Source organism: Pelophylax lessonae (assembly GCF_965119305.1).
Source record: "Pelophylax lessonae genome assembly, chromosome: 6".
NCBI classification, from domain to species: domain Eukaryota; kingdom Metazoa; phylum Chordata; class Amphibia; order Anura; family Ranidae; genus Pelophylax; species Pelophylax lessonae.
Window position 1 is genome coordinate 33673842 of NC_138773.1, and position 22165 is coordinate 33696006.

A 22165-nucleotide genomic window follows, 5' to 3' on the forward strand; every position below is an offset into this window, starting at 1 on the left:
AAAAACTATTCGTGCTCGTTCACACTGCCACAACTTGTCATGCGATGGGAGTTCAAAAGTTGCACCCCATTAACAGCAATGGAACTGTTCTAATCAGCGAGACTAAAGTTGCTGCAACTTAGAAAAAAAAAAGTTCCTGCACTACTTTTGGGCGAGTTAATGAAGTCGCAAGCATGCCGCAATGAAGTCACGCAGAATATTGGCTGTCGAAGCTGTGTAGATGTGAACCGGCACTTCTTGGGAGCCAATCCTGTGCCGATAATATCCAGTCCCATCCCAATATTACAGATCCAAGCATTGCCAAAAATCGGTCCTGTTAATATAGTTTTCTTTCACACTACATTATATAAAAAGAAATACCTGAAGACAAATCCTTAAATAAAAAAAAAACAAGACGTTTTATTAATACAGATTATGGGCAAGCAAACTCTCATGCAATGGCTGTCCAGATAGTAATGTCCCAAATCTCAACTCCCTATTCTGGTCTAGATGTTGCTTTTGAGTCTGTACGGTAGATAAGTCCCATTCCGTCAGACCTTTTGGGAGGCCAAAGATCCCGCAACAGTCTTATGGTCACTGGGGCTGAGGGTTTCCTTCAGAGCACCAATTTGCTGGACAAGTTGTAGAAGTTTATACCATTTGAGATACCAGCAACCAGTTAATTTGGCTGCGAAAAAGTTCTCCATATATCCCATGTTGTGTGATTATTGCTAGCAAGGTTTGTTTGATTTTCATTGCAAATGACAATCACATTAGGAGTAATGAAACGAACATACATGATGCAAGTGAAAAACATTGTATAAGTTATTTAACTATCTGGATAAAAACAAACAATGCTGGTAAAACAATGAACTTCATTGGTCCAATTTTGTTTCGCCCTTAAAATGGAATACATTTTATATACAAAAGTGGTTTTGCTAAAACAAATAAGATGCATCAAGAAGCCTTTTGACGTTGAAAACACATTTCCAGGTAATACCAGCCGTGACCCTTATTTACTTCAATAAAAATTTTAAAAAATAAAATTAAAAAAAAAAAAAAAAAAAGTCCTCCCAAAAGTCTCTTCGCTTTGCTATCAGCACAAGGACTCTGAAGCAGGGCACAGAATCAGGATGAGGATATTTGATGGACAAACGGAGGGGACAGGAACTTGGAACAAGGTTGTTTTGTGGACGAACTCCTCCATTACATCCTGTGCTGAGCTTGGGGGGGGTGGACTGAGCCCCATGTAGGTGTAAAAAGGTTTCATAGAATCCATTACATCAGAGGCTCCAGACAAGTGCAGGGTCCATAGGTGCAAATCTTCAGCTGGCCGCTATGCTCAGGATGTTGGTCTGTTGAATTGCAAGAGTGTTATAAAGGAATACTAGAGAATGGTTTTGGGTCAATTTTAATGGAGAATTAGACTCCCTGATTTAGTTATAGGACCCATCAGGGTGTCTTATTACCATGCAGACCAGAGCAAAGTCAACATTTGGATAATGCATGCAGACAGAATACAGTTTAATAAAGCTGTGGTATCAGCTGTATATAAAGAAAGATGGGTTATAGGAAATATTCACCTTTAAAAATGAACAGACTTGCTTGACAGACATCCCTTCCATATTTGACAGATCTTCCACCTGTGAAGCGAAAAGAGAACCTGTCAAGCCATCAAGCGTACCAAACTCCTATTTGCCATTAAGTGTGACCGTAAAGTGGTTCTAAAGTCAAAAAGTTTATCCTACAGCATGCTCTGCATCAAGGTAAAATACACCCCACTACTTGCACTACTGACTCCCCCTACTTGATTCCTGTCACCACCCCTGCTTTTATAATGACTACTTTTTTTGAATAAAATTTTATTGAATACTACACTATGAGCCTCCCGACTACTCTTTCCATCTCTATGCTGATACCCTACCACTAACGAGTGTGAGTGGCGAAGAGAGGAATCTCCAACACAACCCACACCGCACCCCCCTCTAAGGACATCTCAAACCCTAGGACAACAACCCTTGGTGTATCATCCTGAGTAGAGGGACCCCCCTACTCAGGATGCTCACCCATAGAGACCACTTACCTATGCGAGACCCCCCCAAGGGGGTCATCGGGTAAGTGGGCAGCGTACAAGGTGGAGGATACGCTCCAGATACCCACAAAAGTCACCTGTTTACAGAGCACGAATCTTCACTTTTTTGGAATTTCCTTGATTATCACCGTTTGGAGCACTATCACTTTATTAGCATACGCAGCTAGTGTTTGCACAAGGACTGTTACTATTGCACTTTTATACTTTATATATTTGTGCACAAATCACTTTATATACTCTTATTTATATTGTGTTAATATTGATTTGCCTATTTGGTAGAATAGGACATTGAGTTAATTTATACACATTTCATTTTATGAAAGGGGATATTTTTGCTATTCACATATGAGCGCTGTTTCACTTTATCTTTACTCTTCACAACCAATTGTTGTTTAAACTAGCAGCTCATAATATTCACTTTTAAAACAATTTAATTTATTTTTCCCCCTACACTTATTGGTCAATCCTGAGCGCAACCACCTGAGTATTATTACTCACTTCTTTCTATACTCCCATAGTTGAGAGTCCAGCCCCTTCCTGTTCTGCTCCTGGTTACCATCCAGGTAACCCATGTCATCAATGGCCCAACAGTGAGAAAGGAACTAGGGGCATCAGATCTTCAGTCCAAGAGATTTGGTGGGTAGCCCTCATCTGACTGATCCTATAGCAAAATAATCACATCTGGTACACCTATATGGACTGAGTCAGCTCCTGGCTTCTGAAGGCTCTGTTCACACCCGTTCAGGTGCTGTGCCTTTAGGGCCATTCAGTTTAGGGGCTTCCCAACGCACAAAAAAAAAAAAAAAAAAGGTAACATTAAACGCGCTGCACCAAAACGCATGGCAGATTGTTATGTGCTTGGCTCACAAGTGCTCATGTAGCAAGGTTCCATAGGGTGCCATTAAGAGTAAATAGCACTGCAGTGCACCTGCCAAAAAAAATGCACGCTAAGGGAAACAAAAGGTTGCTTACGTTCCTGCATTGCCAAAGTGTGAGCCTGTATTTCCTAGATAACCCAAATGAGATTCCTCCTGCTAGAATTCCTGGCTCCGTTTACAGTCTACTCATCAGTGTTGCGTGTACCTGCCTCCCATTACATGCTCCATAATAAAAAAAATCCTGCAGGGATGGTGGGATCCTATTATAAACAGCTCAACATGTATGCAGAGTTGGAAAGTAGGGACAGGAATCTCACTGGAAATGGAGACAGGTAAAAGTGGAGGAGAATAAACCACCAACATTTCTGTGTAGGCGGACCCTTCTAAAATGTCAGATACAGGGTTCACATCACCTTCAAGTGTAATAGACCATCAACTACCCCTGATGTGCACCCAAAGCTAGTGTACATGGCGAACCTCTGCTTCCTGACATAGCCAAGATGGCAACTGTCATCCCACCTTTTTGAATGGGCCATTCAGCTCCCTCCAGCCCACAATGAGTTTGGCTTTCTTGTCTCCAATTTTCTGCAGAGACTTCAGCTCTTTTACAGAGCCATTGTTGAGGAGATGGAGGATCTTTTCTCGGCCGTTCTGGAGGATGTCCGACCGCATGTTCACCTCCCAGCTAGGCTCGTTCTCCTGGCCTGCAGGGGCTTTCTGTGAGGGAGACATTAAATAATGTGAAGGAGAATGAGCCAGTGACTAAAACATGTCTGCATTTACATGCTGTTAATGCAAAGGCTATTTTAATTTTCCAGCTCTAATGTCATTCCACCTACCCGTGTCGTTTTCTTTACAACTGGTACCACTTCCTCATGGATATTTGACTGGTTGTTAACGCCTGAACAAAGACAGAACGCCAGTGAGTGAAAAAGCAAAAAGACTTCAAGAATTAGACCAACGTGTTCTCAATGCATAATAAACGCAATGCACAGCAAACTGTTTTAGTGTGGGTACACTGCTGCCAGGTGCTGCTGTGGGTACACTGCTGGCTCCTGAGACACATGACAAACAGTGAGTAGTGCTGGAGGAAGCATACAGAACATGCCGATGCTTCCGGTTTCTCTCCCGTCACAGGCGGAGTGCATTTGATATCACTTCGCCTGTGAAAGGATGGAGCCAGAACTACACAGGAAGCATCGGCTCCGTTCTGTCACAGCTGACAGATGCCGTTCTTTCGCCAGACATCCCAAGTCTCCTGCAAGGTCCGGGAGACTCCCGCATGTGGGTGCAGCACTTGCTGGTGTCAGGGAGCTGCAGCCCGCATGCAGGAGACTCCAGCACCTCACAGGAGACTTGAGATGTCTGGCGACCAAACCTCCTCTGGCAGTGTAACCCAGGCGCCTGGCCGCTAATTCTAGTCGCCAATGCAACTTGGTGCCTGGGATTTGTCGAGCACTGACATACAGTATGTGTTTTTATGAAGAATCCACTAGAGCAACTTCTCAGCTAAAGCTCACTGAAATCCTGATCGGAGGTTGCTTGAGCAATTGTGGATTGTCCTCCCACCTGAACGTGCCTTCAAAGCCTCTCATCTCAGATTAGCAAAGACTAAAATACTCTTCAGCTGTCTGAAAGGGTCCTTCTTCCCAAAGTCCACAACAGTTTACAGCGAGTTACACACTATAATATTATATATATATATATATATATATATATATATATATATAATTTTTTTTTTCTCCAGGTGAGCTCCAGTTGTTTATGGTTGAGCTCCATGTTACCTCGTTGGCTACGGTTTAGCCGTGGGAGTATTTTCTTGCTGTTCCCACCCATCATGTGCGACACTGCTTTGGGACATCCCAATGGTCAAGATCAGGAGCCGTCAAGGAACGAAAGCGAAAATGGGATTTTTGACTCACCGTAAAATCCATTTCTGTTATTCAATGACGGACACAGCACCCGCTCCTCTGTGGAATATACACACACGCGAACAACCAACAACGATACACCCTCAAAGAGGACCAGGTCCTCTAAACAGCAGCTTGCAAAACCTTGCAACCAAACGAAGCATCCACAGATGCCAACACATCTACCTTGTAAAACTTTGTGAAAGTGTGCAGAGACGACCAAGTGGCCGCCTTGCAAACCTGCATCACTGACTACTGATGACAGAAGGCCCGGAAGGCACTAAGCGCCCAAGTAGAGTGCGCCTTAACAGGGAAAGGAGGAACCTGACCCTTAATTGAATAGGTCTGAACCACTGTCTGATCCATCTGAAAATGGTCACAGCAGAAGCAGCAACCCTTTGAGGTTCATTCGTAAGTACAGAGAGTCTGACTTTCTAAAAGACTCCGTAGCTGCCAGGTACACCCCGATTGCCCGGACCACATCCAGGGAATGCAAGGCCAATGTCGTCATTCAAATGAAGTCCGAGATGACCTTTGAAGGAACGACAGACCAGGACAAAGAACCACCTTATCTCTGTACCAAATTGAGGTCCCACGGCAGCAATGGGGACCGCACCGGAGGAGCCAAGTGTCTCCCTGGATAAAATGTACGCACCAAGGAATGTGTGGCCAATGGACATTGAAAGAAAACCCGTTAAGGCCAAAACCTAGCCCTTGATGGTACTCAAGGCCAGGTGCTGCTCAACCCGTTGGAGGAAAGCCAATATCAGAGCCACCGAAAAGGATCAAGGGGGAACCCCAGGAAATGTACGTCTTCAAGTACGGCGGTAGATCTTCCTAGAAGTAGATTTTGTAGCTTTTATCAGAGTAGGAATCACCGATTCAGACAAACCTCTATCCTTTAGCACCTGGCTTTAAACAGCCAAGCCGTTAAAGCCAGCGACCATAAAGCAGGATGAAAGATTGGCCCTTGTAACAGCAGATCTTCCCTGAGATGAAGTCTCCTGGTACGGCTGTTCTCCGATTTTCCTTGATCGGCGTACCAAGACCGGCGAGGCCAGTCTGGAGCCACTAGAATTACCAGAACCCCTTCTGCCTTGATCCTGCACAGGAGTATTGGCAGAAGTTTGAGAGGGGGCATAAATCAGACGATACAGGCTTCAAGGAACCACTAAGGCATCTGTGGCTTCAGCTAGAGGATCCTGAGACCGTGCGACAAGCCTCTGTACCTTTCTGTTGAGACGAGAGACCAACAGGTCCACCTTGGGAGTATCCAACTGGAGACAACTGATTAAACCCCTCCGGATGAAGCGACCATTCCCCCTCGTCCAATGCCTGTCGACTGAGAATCTAAGTAAGCGATATGGAGACAAGCACAGGTTGGAAGGGAAGAACCTTTCCGGAGGATAAGACCGAAACGCTATCTTGTAGAAAAACTATCTTGTAGCCGGACCGAATGACTTAGTGGACCCACTTGTCCTTTCCCAGAGGTCCATGGATCCAGAAACCAGCGAAAACGTCCTCCACCCCAGATACGTGTGAGGGCGCCCTTTCATGCAGAGGAAGCCTTGTCCGCAGGTCTGGAAGAGCCCGCAGCACAAAAGGCTACAAGAAAATGGCAGCACCACGGGGACCCCAGGAGCACTGAACATGATCCCAGCAGGAAGGGGGGCCCTGGCAGGAGCCCCCACCAGGTACAGCCCCCTTCCCAAAAATCAATCATCCAGTTGCTGGCAGCGAGCCCCCACACCCTCATCTCGACACCTCAGACTGACCTAAAAAAGGTATGGCCACCCCATGGGAGGGGAGTTTGGGCAGATGGGGGGGGGGGGGGGTAGCAAGTCCACAAAGGACCGAGCAGGGTGGGGTAACCAGTCCACAGAGGACCATCGAGAAAGGGGGGGGGGCGACCATCCCAGGGAGGGGCCTACGTCCACCCCAAAACCCTCCAAGGGTAGAGGGGGGGACAGCTACTTACCATACCAGGAACAGGGTGGGCACCGCTCCTGACAGACCACCACCCCATCAGAATGGGGGTGGCTGTCGGCTAGGAGGAACGCTGCGACTCAGGCCGAGGCCAAGTCGTATACGTCCTCACAAGAGGTTTAACTCGCAGGCCAGCCCCCTGATCCAGTGGGGCTATGTCGAGGCCAACCTAGCACAGAGCTGAGGCCTGCAGATGCTCGCCAGATTGGGGGGACCCTCTGAATCTAGATCATCCAGTTGGTCACCCAGTCCGGCAGCAGATCGTACATTCTCACAGGAACAAAAAAAAAAAAAAACACAAACACAGATAAGAAAAAAAAAATCCATTCAGAAAGGAAAAGATTGCCAGGACCAAAGATCCCAGCAAGGAACTAGGTACTTACTCCTGACTAGGCAGAAGAAAACTGAGTGCCTATAGCTTTAAGTGGGCGTACACCCCCTGGGGCTGCCCCATAGGCGTAGTAAAGTTTATTCCTGCCTAGTGTCCTACTCCTGTAGGGGGCAGTATAACCCAATGGTCAAGAAGAGAAGGAGCTGTGTCCGTCAATGAGCGAAAGAGAAAGTGTCTTTTTTTAGTTAAAAAAAACATGTTCTACTTACCACCCCTGTGCAGTGATTTTGCACAGCAGCCCAGATCATCCTCTTCAGAGCCCTTGGCCCCTCCCTCCTGTTGAGTGCCTCCACAGCAAGCAGCTTGCTATGGGGCACCCGAGCCCGGACACTGAGCCGTGCCCCAGCCCGCCCCCTTCCTCTCATTGGCTGACAGCAGCGAGAGCTCATGGCGCTGCTGTCTCAGCCAATGGGGGGGGGGGGGGTGGAGTCCCAGGCAGCCGATTCTGCCTTTCTACATGGCTGGATCTAGATGGTCCTTCGGTAAGTATTAGGGGGCCTGCTGCACACAGAAGGCTTTTTATCTTAATGCATAGAACGCATCAAGATAAAAAAAACCTTCTGACTTTACAACCACTTTAAAGTATAAAATGCTGCATTTGTAAAGAATAAAAATTAGAAATAGTTTATATCCATGAATGTTTACTTTTAAATTATCCTAACTGTCTAGGGCCTAGTTAAACATTTTAGTTTTTAGTCTTCTGCTTCAGTTGGAGTCTGGCTTTAAAGGCCACAGACATCTGAAAATAGCTTGCCTAATTTCATTCATTCTCCCAGGGATAGTGAAGAACTTTTAGGCAACACAGCCCTGTAATAAAAGGAATGTAAATAAAAGATACAGGTGACCCCTCAACCAACTTACAAGCAAATCACCTACACCCCCCCCCCCCATTCTTTCCCCACAGTTTTCTGTGATACATCACAGGTCCCAGAAGAGTGCAGGACCATTCACAAATCGCAGCGCGGCACGCACATGCCCAGTAGGAAGCCAGCCGTGAAGCTGAAAGGATTCACTGCCCATTTCCCTTAGGAGGCCAGCACCTGGACCCAAAGCCCATTGAAGTATCAGTTCAGATGACAGTGCTGGCGAAGGACTGAGGCTCCGCTAATATTTGGATATACATAACCAAAACGTATTTTTCGGTAAAAGGGTTGTCGGGTTATTTTTTTACCGCCCGGTAACATTCTTCACTTCCTGTCTGACAAAGATGTTAAACCAAACCTTCAAAGTGAAGAGAATTCCACTCAGACAGTTGGACCCATTGGAATACTTAACCCCTTTGTTATGGGGTCAATGCTAAAATTTTTATTCTCATACTTCTAAACTGAATAAAATAGCCACAGAAGATGCTAGGGGGGAAAAAAAAAAAAAAAAAAAAAGTGTGCCAATGCATTCATTGCAAGGATAAGTCCACCCTAAAACTAAAATCACTGCATCTTAAGACATCTGCGATCTAGCACTAACCTATTTTTGCCTTTAAAGAAGAAATTTGTATACATACCTTTTTTTTTAAGCCGATCTGACCCGACTACCAGCGGCGGAAGCTCTGTAGAGGGCATGGCTGACAGCGGCTGTGAAATTAATGGGATGTGAAGTCGCCCAAAGACTTATTACTATGGGGCTTCCGTTGTCTGTGTCCTCTAAACCCACCTACACAGCGAAGCCGCAGGCTGACAGCTCAGCATGGGATCGGGTGGGCTTCAAAAAGGCAAGTACACAAATTTCTTCTTAACAGGGCTAGATAGGTTAGTGTTAGAACCTGCAGAGCTACAGATGCAGGGATTTTAATTTTAGGGTGGATTTATTCTTTAAAGGATAACTTCACCTTTGAGAAAATGTTCCACTGGTTAAGGTTTGAACATGTTCCCAATGCTGCAGCCGTAACCTCCCCCCCCCCACCCCGTGACAGAAGTACGGTGAGAAGTTGCCTGTACTAGCTGTCACTGAAATCAGCACGGCCATGCGGGGCTCTGCTCACATGGCCATATTCATTCACACAGCTCTGTGTGAATGAACTACAAGCCTCATCATCCTTTGTGGTTGGTGGCTTGTAGTTCAATGAACAACGGTGCTGTGAAGCGCAGTAGAAGTTAATTGATTCTTCCCGTCAGTGTATGCTTGTCCATATGGGATGTACGGGCATGCAGATACACTGACAGATCTGCAGGAGACCAGTGATCTGCTAACCGCAGGTGCAAGGCTTTACAGGCTACAAAAAATAAATGCACTTATTTTACCTGCAAAAAAATATGCATTTATTTTTTTCCAAAAAGTGAACTTTTTAAACCCCAAGCTCTTCCAGGTATAAAACAAAAAAGGTAGTTTAGTAGAGAACATTTGTGACCCGCTCTCAGGACAGTACCAGACTGCTCGAGCTCCTCCTGCATTCCAGCAGGCAATTCTCCAGGATTTGCCCTCGAATGCTCACCCTGCATGGGTAGAACACGGAGCACCTTCTTGGTCTTGGCGGTGGAAGTTGCCCGAGTGCGTAGTGGTGCCCGGAACATGCTTTCGCTCACGCTGGAATCCGAGAGCTCCAGATCTGAACTGGTCGATTTTTCCAGACGAGCCTCAGCTGCAATAGCCTTCTCCTCCAGCTCCTTCTGCTTCTCCTTTAGCCTCTGAGGAACATGAGAAGAAACACAATGAATGCCATAAACAGATCTTTAGTTACAGGAATAGAGATACGCATAACTGTGAAAGTGAAGCAACAGGTGCAGGTTATAAAAGGCTCTATTAAAGAAGTATTAAACCTTCTGAAGACCTCACTTCTACCAGGAAAACCTACAAGCATTAAGAGTTTTCAGGTCTCCAACCTTTAACATTTGTCACAACAGCCACTTACTCCCTATGGCTCAAGGCCACTTCCTCCCTATGGCTCAAGGCCACTTCTTTGACCTTCGCACTGCCCCATCAGAATGCGGGTGGCTGTCGGCCAGGAGGAATGCCACCACAAACGTTCACGAACACATGGACCCTTACGCCCAGTAAGAATACATGTGCTCCATGCATGGCTGAAGCACACAAGCTGTAGATGGGAAATAATGGTCACATGACTGCCCTCATCCCAAACGCCAGGATAAAAAGGCATGCATGAGTTGCTACGGTAGGGACCCATAGGATCCTGTAAAGCTGTGTAGCCACCCTCAAGACAGAAACAGGAGAAACTTCCAAGACAATGCAAAGTAGTGACAGGCTCTAGAGCAAAAGCAAAACACATTGTAAGTCCTGTTGTAGGCAGCAAAATTAACATAAGCACCGACTGTTACATGTAGTAATCCTAATAGAAATAAGCCATACAAACCTAATAGAAAAGCAGCTAAATATCAGAGTGAAGTGATTTAAGAACATGTTAGAGAAAAAAAAAAATAAGGGAAAAAAAATATAAGAAACATTCTCTTAATATTGAGAACAGTTGCCATATCTTCAGTTTCCTAGATCAGTACTTACTGATCAGGTATTTTTTTTAGTAAAGGGGCCTCTAATTTTTACACCACATTTCAACTGTCAGGTTCATCACAGATTTCTTATCAGCATACCAGAACAGGATGCAAGTATATGCATGGCATGAGCTGTACAAGACTGACAGTGATAAACGAAGAAAATGCAATGAAAAGCTGTGGATTAAACCAGCTCAGTGAAGGGGGTGGAGAAAAAGGAAATTACATTAAACCCCCCTCCATTGCGGGGGTTACGTTCCGGACCCAGCCGCGAAAAGTGAAAATCCGCGAAATAGAAAAACCCTATTAAAATGCATTGTAGGCATGTTTTTTTTACTGTCACTGTACGTGTAAAAGCATTTTAAGGTCTTTAAACACACTTTTAAAACAATAGAAACTCATTTAAACACATAAAAGATACTAACATAGCAAGAGCTATGGAAAACACAAAATATTTAATTTTAATGATTTATATAGTAAAACATTACAAAAAAAAAAACGCAATATACCGGGACCGCAAAAACTAAACCGCGATGGATCGGGGGGTTTACTGTACACCGATTTTTTCCCAATGCAAACTTTGTTGTATGCAGATGTGGATTTGGCATGCACCTACAGCTCACCTCAATCTCCATTTGGCTCTCTTCCCATTTCCTCAGCAGAGCCATTCGCTCCCTTTTTGGGGTGCTCAGAAGTTGGGTCTCCATCTTTCCTTTCTCAGTGAGAATTTTATCCAGTTTGAGAAGTCTCTCCACCACAGACGGGTCCAGCGAGGCCAGGTTGAGTTTGTTTCTTCAGGGAGAAAAAAGAAAAATTAAAAAGGCAGTCCGAGTCTGAACAGCTCCTGGAAATTGCTGGTACATATAGAACAAGGCACTCACTTTCGGACACCTTCATTGGAGGAATTAGGGGACTCCTCGATGGAGTCCATTTTGGTTTTCTTCAATTTGTGAGGTGGGGCAGTGGTATCTGCATCTTCCCGAGGCCTCTTAAAGGTAGCGTGAACTAAAGATGTGAATAGAGAGGTTTAAAAAGACGTGAATCACATACAAAACATTTTTTTAAAGCGGTTGTAAAGGCATTTCATAGTGCGGTTTGGCCATAACGCAGCGTATCTGCAGTTTTCACGTGGGTCACCGATGCTTACCCCAAATACTTACATTAAATCTGGCTTTGTGGCCTTTTCTGAAAGAGAACCAAAAGTTCTGCTTGCTGCATCTTTGGTGCACTTTCAGAAAATGCACCAAAAAATGGCCGTGGATAACCCTCGCGAGAGCTGCAGAAACACTGCACTCCGGGCAAACTGTAGCGCAGTAGCATGAGACATCCCTGGGCTGGAATTCCACTTTGTAATACAGGTATTAAAAAATAAAGGATTAGACTGGGGGGGGGGGGGGGGGGTCATACAAATCAGAAGGGATTTTTCCATTTCTGGCAGATGGAAGAGTTCAAGCAGATCTGCTTTGCCTTATTGGGTTCCAGCCCACTTTGCAATGATAAAAAACCTTTTCCTGCCCACCCAACACACCATTCATGCCCATGTTAGAATGACGCGTCTCTGCTTCAGGAATAGCAGTGTCCCACACAAAGCTGTGAAAAGCAAAAAACAAACGTACATTGCCCCCCTTCTCCTGAATAATTTTGCTTATTTGTCACTTCAAATTTTTTTTATTTTTTTTATAATAGTACATATCAATAACCCGAGTAAATACAAAATGTAATTTTTAACCACTTCAGGACTGAGCCCATTTCTGACATGTTTACAAGTTAAAAATCAGTATTTTTTGTTAGAAAATTACTTAGAACCGCTAAACATTTTTTTAAGCAAAGACTCTGGAGAATAAAATGGCGGTCGTTGCAATATTTTTTGTCATGCGGTATTTTCGCAGCGGTCTTTCAAACGCCATTTTTTGGGGAAAAATTAAAATTCACCGCATTTAAAAAAAAAAAAAAAAAAAAAAAAAAGTAAAGTTAGCCCATTTTTTTGTATATTGTGAAAGATAATGTCACGCCAAGTAAATAGATACCCAAAATGTTACGGTTTAAAATTGCGCACACCAGCGGAATGGCGACAAACTACAGTCAATAAAAATCTCCATAGGCGACGCTTTAAAATAATGTTTTATCGGTTACCAGTTTAGAGTAGCTTTTTTTTTTTTAATTATTGCTCTTGCGATCACAGCGATACCTCACATGTGTGGTTTGAACAGCGATTTCATTTGCGGGCGCCACTTCCGTATACGTTTTCTTTCGTGCACGAGCTCGTGGCGAAGGGGGGCGGTTAAAAAAATGTTCCCTTTTTTTGTAATTTTAGCACAGGTTTTTTAAAAAAGAAAATTTGATCACTTATTGCCGTCACAAGCAATGTAAACATCCCTTGGGGGAATGGGCAGTGACAGGTACTCTTATATGGGAGGGGGTCTAAAAGACTCTAGACCCCCTCTCCACTGAACTTCAATGAAAACTGCAATTTTGAATACAGTAACTTTAAATCTGCGACTTTAGAAGCCGAGTAACCCGGAAGTGACATCATGGACGCCACCTCCGGGTTAAGTCATCGGAGACCCGATCAAAGCCACATCGGGACTCCAACCAGCTGGGGGGGGGGGGGGGGGGTGTGGTCACGTCCCACTCGCTGGGGTAACAATTGAGCGGCTCCCGAGCCGCATCGGTCATTACTGCCTGAAAGCCGACCGCCTGCTCTAAAAAAATGGTACCGGGATGATGCCTCTAGCAGCAGGCATCACCCAAGTACAACCACTTATTGCAGCTGACTTAGAGCTACATCGATTTGCGGTAAGTTGTTAAATGGCAATTTAATAAGGGAAAAAAAAAAGATGTCCAAACCTGCCTGGCTCTATGTAATAAAGTAATTGCCCAGAAATAGTTTGTCTGGAGTTCATCTTTAACCTCAGAGGTGAAGAGTTAATTCTGGTGCTGATGGGTGGATGGAAAGCCAACTCTTACCTGGAGCTTGAATGGTTTCCTGACTGAAAGGTTTGTTAATGATCTGTTTGGACTTGGCAGCAAAGTTGAGGGCCGTCAGTGTGTCAAAGTAATACTTATGCTCCGGTGCGATATTTGTTATCATAACGCTGTGGGCGGAGCCACCAAGGGAATCCTAGGCAGTGGAAACAAAAAGTGTAATAACTTAAATGTTTACAATAACACCAATATTGAGGTTTAATAAAAGCTGAATAAAAAAAAAAAAAACGCGATCTGCATTCACTCCCCCTCGCGATCTTAAAAATCTATGTCCTTGATTCTTACAGAGCTGTTCTCTGCTCACTCACAGCTGTCAAAAAAAAAAAAAAAAAAAAAAAAAGCCTCCAGCAAATGTTGCAAATGTTTATCAACATTGTTAAGGCTGCTAGATAACTATGAACATAATGTTTTACAATGTATCATTTCCTTCTTAGATCAAAGGAATGAACTTAGTCTGTAAGTGAGGGCAGTTCAACCTCATAAAGATTAAGCCTTTTTCTGACACTTGTTGCTTACAAGTTAAAATCAGTATTTTTTTGTAGAAAAATACTTTTAACCCCCAAATAATATTTTTTTAGCAGAGACCCTAGAGAACAAAACACGATTGTTTCAATATTTTATGTCAAACTGTACTTGCGCAGAAGTCTTTCAAACTCAGTACAAAGTACAAAAAAAAAACCGAAACCATGAAGTTAGCCCATTTTTTTTGTATAAGTGTGAAAGATGATGTTATGCCGAGAATCGTGATCTTTATTGGAGGGGGGGGGGGGGGGGGGGGGGGGGAGTCGGGATTCTCATTTTATCCAGAATCGTGCAGTTCTAACAGTAAACAAAACTAACCACTGCTGCTTCCATCAAACCCTGAACACAGAGGTGGTTTGTAGATTAGGAGGGATTGCCAGGAAAACTGCACCATGTGTTGATGAATCCTAGTGTTAAGGTGTGTCGGGGGGGGGGGGGGCAATGTTTAGACTTTGAGGGACCCCACCATAAAAGCAAATAGGCATTTTCCAACTTTCTTCCTCCTCTCTCCCTTACACATGCGAATGACAAAAAAAAAAAAAATTTGAAGTTGGCACCTGTCTAAATGCAGCCCACCCTCTAATGCCCACATGTGATGCTGAGTCTTCATGACAAATCTAAAAGCGAGAGAAACGGGGGAGGGAGAGTAACAAGCCAGGGAGAAACAAGTCAGGGACAGTCATGCTTGGGTGAAAAGCTTCTGGAATAGCAATGCCACATACTGTGCGGCTTCAACTCAGGCATCCGTGATGAGAGCAGCAGTGAAGTTCTTCTATAACCCCCCCCCCCCCAAATTCCTACATCATTTAGGGATTGGTAGTGAAAGGTGGATTCTGGACCTCCTCTAGCCAGAAACAATGCAGGCACCATTTACATTTCTACAGCTCCTAACTGCGAGAAGCAATTTCTATACAAACTGTACAACACTGAATGCTGGAGTTTAGCTTTCATTTTCAGCCAAAAAAAAAAAAGAAAAAGCCAACCTGTTCTCTTGCACCCCCTACATACCAGAGTCTCCTCCGCACACAGTCCATTTGTATAAAGCAAAAAGGTGTAAATATTTGATGACCAGACTAATACATGCACTGAGCATCAGTGCTTCTGACAGCGGAACAGATAGGAAACAGAGCAGATGAAGTGGAACAATGTACCAACACATCCCTACATGACAATCTGGGGACAATGAGTTACAATATACCACAAACTGTAGAAACGCTCAGAAACTACTTGCAGCAGTTCTTGATGGTTATGAAAGGGGGTGGCGGTTAAAAAGCTACCAAATTATCAGCCTGCTAAAGTGGGGCAATTTGAGGGGAATCCATCAGGGTAAACATATGCAGCCATCACTGCACAAAGGCAGGTTGTTCGGTCATCCATGATTAAAAGTACCTTAATCCCTTGCCAGTAATCGTATGTATTTGGGTAGTGCTATTGAGACCCTTCCAGTCCCTCACCTGTAATTTTATCAATCACAACTAATCACTATTAATGCTGTTAATCAAGGCAGAACATAGGGCAGGACTAGCGGGAACAGCACATCGTTCTGTGCAACGATGGTCTTCCCCCCTTCAGATTCAAAAAGGAGGGAAACAAATAACTAGGAGGAAGGTGTGGGAAACATGACCTGGGCTGTGTGGCCTGCAGAGCGCAAACCACAAAGGTCATAGAATAACCCAATATTCTAAAATTTCAAACCTCACAAAAAGAAAAAAAAATGTTTTTTTAAATCAATCCTTTAGATACTGATAGAACAAACAATCTCTTACCTGTAGGAGCCGTGTTAGCTTGCTGTCTCTGTAGGGGATTCTGGGTAAGCCCTGATTTAAGGCATCTACCACCTTGCTAAGAGTGAATAGTGAGGAGTTGATGGCACCGCTCTCCTTTAGTCGGATGCCTTGGTTTCCTGTGCGTCGGTTGTCTTCTGATCCCGCCAGGTCTATCAGGTACAACTTCCCTGTTAGCTGCCTGAATGGAGGTATCTGCTGGGACTTCTGCACCTGAGAGGGTTTAAAGAAATAAAATATATGAAGTCATCAAATTAGCAATTTTGATAAAGTCACTAGCTTCTTGCCTTTGAAGTGCTGGGATCCAGAGTTCAAATCCCTCCAGGCAAACCCTCTGGATGAATTTTTATGCCCATTGTGTCTTTAGCATGCTGATAGGTGGCATCAATTTATTCAAGAAAGTCAGATTAAATTGGTTGTAAACGATCAGTTTAAAATAAAAATTAAAGGCAAAACGTGCATGTATATAAAAAAAAAAAAAAAAAAAGTATAAATGATCACATTCTCTGTGCTCAGCTGCATAAGAGCTGGGGGGAGAAGCAGCAGCACACAGAGCTTCTCAGTGAATGGCTGTGCAACAGAGGATATCAGGACAAGTCCGATCATTGGAGAGCAGAGTTCCCAGCATAGCTAGAGAATTGAGCACACAGTGTGCCAAGCAGAGCTGCACGATTCTGGATAAAATGAGAATCACAATTTTTATGCTTGGAATAAAGATCAGGATTCACTCCTGATTCTCGGAGTACCATCTTTCACATTCTACAAAAACCGGGCTAACTGTTTAGTTTTTTTAAAATTCATTAAAGTATTTTTTTCCCAAAAAATTGCATTTGAAAAACTACTGCGCAAATACCGTGTGACAAAATATTGCAACAATCTCAATTTTGTTCTCTAGGACAGCGTTTCTAAACCTTCTCAGTCAAGGCACCCTTAAAAAATTATGAACAGTCTTGAGGCACCCTTTAAAAATTATTGACACCCCATTCTAAAAATGTAAACGATTTTAATAGTTTTGCATTACACAGCAAGTATTCACACATGTAGAACACCCAATGCTAGAGGTGATTTATTCTTCCAAAGCAAATACACTTTTGCAAATTGGTACTGACTAGTATTCCAATGTTTTTCTCCCTCAATTTTTCTTCATCATTCAGCTAAGGTGCCCTCAAGAAGGTTGTAATGGTGCAAAATGAAACCCTGTGGCTTTGTGTAACTAAAAGGCAGCTTTATTCACATGCCAGCTTGTATACAATTTTGGGGCAATTTGCCAAGGCACCCCTGAAGAAAGCTCAAGGCACCCCAGGGTGCCTGGGCACACTGGTTAAAAAAGGCTGCTCTAGGGTCTCAAAAAAAAAAACAAAAAAAACTATTGGACGTTTAGAAGGGCTGGGGGAGGAGGGAAGGGGAACCCGGGAGTCCGACTGTCCCAGGGAGAGGCCCACATCTACCCCAAGAGACCACCAAGGGAGAGGGGGGGGACACTACCACACCATGGAACCGGGTGGGCACTGCGCCGGGCAGACCACTGTACTACCGGAATGGGGTGCTGCGGGCCAAGAGGCACGCCAGAAACAGGACGTATAAGCACTCGCGAGGCATTAACTCACAGGCCATCGACCGTCCAGTGGAGCTATATCGCAGCTGACCTAGCGCAGAGCTGAGGCCTGCGAGTGCTCGCTGGCTGGACTAGGGAGACCATAAGGATCTAAAATATCCAGTGCAGCAGTTTATTTTAGTTCTCACAGGAACAGAAAATAGAGGGAAAAAAATGTTATTTAAAAAAGGAAAAAAAAATGCTAGGACCAGAGATCCCAGCAAGGAACTAGGTCCTTACTCCTGACTAAGCAGAAAAAAAAAAAAAAAAACAAAGTGTGGGAGTATACCTCCTGGGACTGCCCCATAGGCGTGGTAGCTTTTCCTGCCTAGTGTCCTACTCCTATAGGGGGCAGCATAACCGAATGATTAAGAAGATTCTGGAGCTGTGTGTCAATGAATGAAAAAAAATAAACACTTTATAGACTGACGGGAAGATCAGCATCTTCACCTGTGCGATTTTTTGATCATGCGCTATAAACAAAAAAAAAAAAAATCACAAAAAGCGCATTTTGATTGGTTTGCGCAAAAGTTATTGCGTTTACTAAGGGAAAGATTAGTCATTTTAGTTTTTTTTTTTTTTTTTTTTTTTTAAACGACTAACGGCGGAGATCTGTGTTTTTTTTTCGGGACTGCAACATTGCAGCGGACAGATCGGACCCCTGACTGACATTTGACACTTTTGGGGTTACCTGTGACATTACTACAGTAATCAGTGCTATACATATGCACTGTTACTGTAAAAATGACACTGGCAGTGAAGGGGGTTAACTTTATAGAGGGAGGGGTTAAGTGTCTCCCTAGGGGCATGTTTCCAACTGATTGGTTGTGGCTTGAGGTGTAACAGTGATCAACGGTCCTAAATAGCAGAACCGCATGATCACTATTTCTTACACAGGGAAGAATGACAGGCTGCTTTGTTTACACTAGCTGTCTGCCTTTCTCTTCCGGTGTTAGACGATCGGGCCTGCCGGGCCGGGTGGGGGTCCGTGACCGAGCGGGAGCGCGCCTCCGGCGGCGCGTGCTTGATCGCCAGAGCCTCACAGGCTAGCGACGTAGCCCTACGTCGCTTTGCCTGTGAGGGGCTGACCGCTGCCGTAAATAGTCGTGCGGCGGTCGGCAAGTGGTTAATTACACAATTTAAAAAAAAAAAAAAAAAAAAAAAAAAAAAAGGTTTTGATCACTTATTACGTTTACTAGGAATGTAAACATCCCTTGTGACAATGACTGGCCAAAAAAGAAAAAATCCTCTGCACTTAAAAGCATTCAAAAACCCAAGTTTGGCTGTTTTGAACGCGTCTTTTTAAAAAAAAACAGGCGCCTTTGAGGGCTCCAGTACCCGGAAGTGATGTCATGACTTTACATCAGAAACCTGATCAGAGCCAAATGCAGCTTTGTTTGGCGGATGTGCTGGCTGGTTGCTCGGTGGGACGCGAGACCCGGGCAAGCCGCGGAAGGAGACCGGAGGAAAGTGGGGCGTCCACTCCCGCTCCTTGTAACGACAGCTGAGCAGCTGCTCAGTCGTATCGGTTGTCAAAAGAAAGCCGACTGTTGGCTCTAAACAGGACAGGGATGATACCTCTAGCTAAAGGCACCACCCTGGTACAACCCCCTAAAGCCAAGGCCGCATATTTGCGTTCTGTCAGCGCCAAGGGGTTAATGATCTGAGTGATGTTATTTACCAGATTCAACCTCTAATAGTATATACAGCACATCTGTGTTTTTCTCAGACTGGATTAAAGATTTTTCTACCCAACCATATAGTTGGTTATTTATATTTACCACTGCATATAAAGATTTCAGAATAAACTGCCTTTTTAAACTTTACATTTTAGCTAAATACACACTTTAAAAGGTTATTATCTGATTAAGCGAAACAATCGGCCAACTAATCGATTATGAAAATAATAGTTGCAGCCCTAATAAAAAATGCTCCTTTGGTGAAGGTACTGAGATGAGATGAATGTGACTGCAGTGGACTTACTGTGTTATACAAAATCAAAACAGATTCGACTGCGGCCAAAACCAAGCATGGCAATAAGTAGAACTATGCTGCCACCTGATGGTGTCTGACCTACACACAGGACTGTCACCGTGCAACAAATCACACATTTAACAAATACTATCAAATCTGAGTGCACATAATTGCCACTTAAATTCACCCAGGAAGATTAGCTATGCAGTATAATGGAGACTTTAATGTGCTTGGGATACCATCAAGAGGCAAACAACTCATCGCAGAGTTAAATAATCGCAACTCGCACCCAAATAAATCTCAATGCAGAACATCTAGGGTCACATGAGAGCTTTTCATGTCTGATTCTGTCAGGCGGGGGGATCTCCAAAATTTCAAAATCAGAGGGGAGCACTTCACTGACTTCCACACCAAGATACAATCTAGTTTCTCAAAAACGGTCACCCACTGATTTTGCACATATGCAAAAAAAAAAAAAAAAAAACACTTTACTGACAGGAAAGATTTAGTGCTCATACTGCAACGTGTTCAGATTGTTTAGTATTTAATTGGAACAGAATAGTGAGATGTGGGCAACATTAACCCCAATAGCTCAGCGGATTCACCTCACCCCCCTCTCTCAGGACCAAAACCGCAAGCATTTGAGAAGTATTAAACTTATTTTAGGCTAGTTATGTGTTAAATTATAGTGATTAAAAAATAACTCCTAAAACATTCTACTCACCCTCTCACGTCACCCGCTGGCACTCCTAGCTCCCTCCCCCTGCAAAGTGCCCCCATAGCAAGCAGCGTGTTATGGGGGGCACTCATGCGGCAAACTCCCAAGCCGTGCTGCATGTCCATTGTCAGTGTGGCTCAGCCTCGTCCCCTCATAGAATGTGATTAACAGCAGGGGGAGCCAACAGCTTCCACTGCTGTCAGTCTATGATGGAGAGAGAAGGGTGCTGATGTTCTCATGCACAGCGCTTGATCAAGATAAGGCTCAGGCAAGTATTCCAGGGCTGCATGCAGAAGGCTTTTTCCCCTTCATGCATAGAATGGGGACTAATGTTCTTGTGATACCATCAAAAGGCAAACAACTCAACTCATTGAAGCTATACTGAGCCTTTAGTAAAGTTTAAATCGTTTTTTTGGACCATGCTGGTTTAACCACTTAAGCCCCGGAAGATTTTACCCCCTTCCTGACCAGGGTTTTTTTTGCGATTTTTTACTGCGTGACTTTAATGGACAATTGCGCGGTCGGGCGACACTACCTAAACGAATTTGACGTCCTTTTCCCCACAAACAGAGCTTTCTTTTGGTGGTATTTGATCACCTGTGCGATTTTTTGATCATGCGCTATAAACAAAAAAAGCGTCAATTTTGCAAAAATAGCAATATTTCACATTTTTTTTTATATGAAATTCCCAAAAAAAAAAAATGTAAAAATCAAAAATTTAACATTTTCGGCCAATTTGTTTTATGCTACATATGTTTGGTAAAAAAAAAAAAAAAGTATCGCAAAAAGCGTATTTTGATTGGTTTGCGCAAAAGTTATTGCGTTTACTAACAAAGGGAAAGATTTGTCTTTTTTTTAACGAGTAATGGCGGCGAACTGCGATTTTTTTTGCGGTACTGCGACATTGCGGCGGACAGATCGGACCCTTGACTGACATTGACACTTTTGGGGTTACCAGTGACATTACTACAGTAATCAGTGCTATACATATGCACCGTTACTGTAAAAATTACACTGGCAGGGAAGGGGTTAACTGTATTGGAGAGGGAGGGGTTAAGTGTCCTAGGGGCGTGTTTCTAACTGTGATGGGACATGGCTACTACTGTAAAAACAGATCAACGGTCCTACATAGTAGAACCGTCTGATCTCCATTTTTACACAAGGGAGAATGACAGGCGGCTTGTTTACATTAGCCGCCTGCCTTTCTCCCTCTACCGACGATCGCAGTGTGACCGGCGGACATCGGGTCCGCCGGTCACACGCACGGACTCCCTCAGTGAACGGGGTGGGTGCGCGCTCGCCCGCTATAAGCTCACAAGCCGGTGACAGGCTAGTGACGTATATATACACGTCACTTTGCCTGGCCGGGGCTGACCGCCGCAGTATATGTACTTGCGGCGGTCGGCAAGCGGTTAAAGAGGTTGTAAACCCGATTATTTATTTTTTTTTTAACCCTGAAAGAAACACATAATGAGCTTAGTATGCATCGCATACTAGCTCATTATGAAATACTTACCTGCGAACGAGCTCCCGCCGTGCCGCCTGCTTACCTCTATGACGGGCACCATGTTCAGTCGCCCGTCTTCAAGGATCGCGGCATCCGGCCATCTGATTGGCCGGAGCCATGGTGACATTACTCCCACGCGCGTGGGAGCCGACGGTCACGGCACGGGGCTCTGAAGAAACGGCACCAGCGGCCGTTCCTTCAGAGCGCATGTGCCAGTGACGTCACTGGCTGCATGCAAGGTAAATATCTCCTAAACGGTGCATGTTTAAGAGATATTTACAGTACCTATAGGCAAGTCTCATCATAGGATCACCTATAGGTACAACTTGCAGAGGAGGGTTTACTTCCTCTTTAAAGGAACTTTAAACTATTTGACAACCGGAAGTTACCACCCTGAGGCCATTT

General features: G+C 44.2%; 1 protein-coding gene across 2 annotated transcripts in view; it reads right to left on the bottom strand.

The window, feature by feature from the left end:
* Nucleotides 1–1047: 1047 nt before the first annotated feature.
* The window catches only part of KIF22 (kinesin family member 22), a 32301-nt gene continuing 11183 nt past the window's right edge, over nucleotides 1048–22165 (bottom strand). Inside the window, exons 5-13 of one of the 2 annotated variants that reach the window (XM_082261141.1) lie at nucleotides 15950–16180; nucleotides 13644–13797; nucleotides 11558–11681; nucleotides 11300–11468; nucleotides 9665–9857; nucleotides 3789–3850; nucleotides 3469–3666; nucleotides 1563–1622; nucleotides 1048–1334 (exon numbers count right to left, since the gene is read on the bottom strand). In XM_082261141.1, coding sequence (XP_082117267.1) covers nucleotides 1305–1334; nucleotides 1563–1622; nucleotides 3469–3666; nucleotides 3789–3850; nucleotides 9665–9857; nucleotides 11300–11468; nucleotides 11558–11681; nucleotides 13644–13797; nucleotides 15950–16180 — 1221 coding nt within the window. In that variant the 3' untranslated portion in view covers nucleotides 1048–1304. Of the gene's footprint in view, nucleotides 1335–1562; nucleotides 1623–3468; nucleotides 3667–3788; nucleotides 3851–9598; nucleotides 9858–11299; nucleotides 11469–11557; nucleotides 11682–13643; nucleotides 13798–15949; nucleotides 16181–22165 lie in introns of both variants that reach the window. The other variant, XM_082261140.1, reaches the window with a different exon arrangement.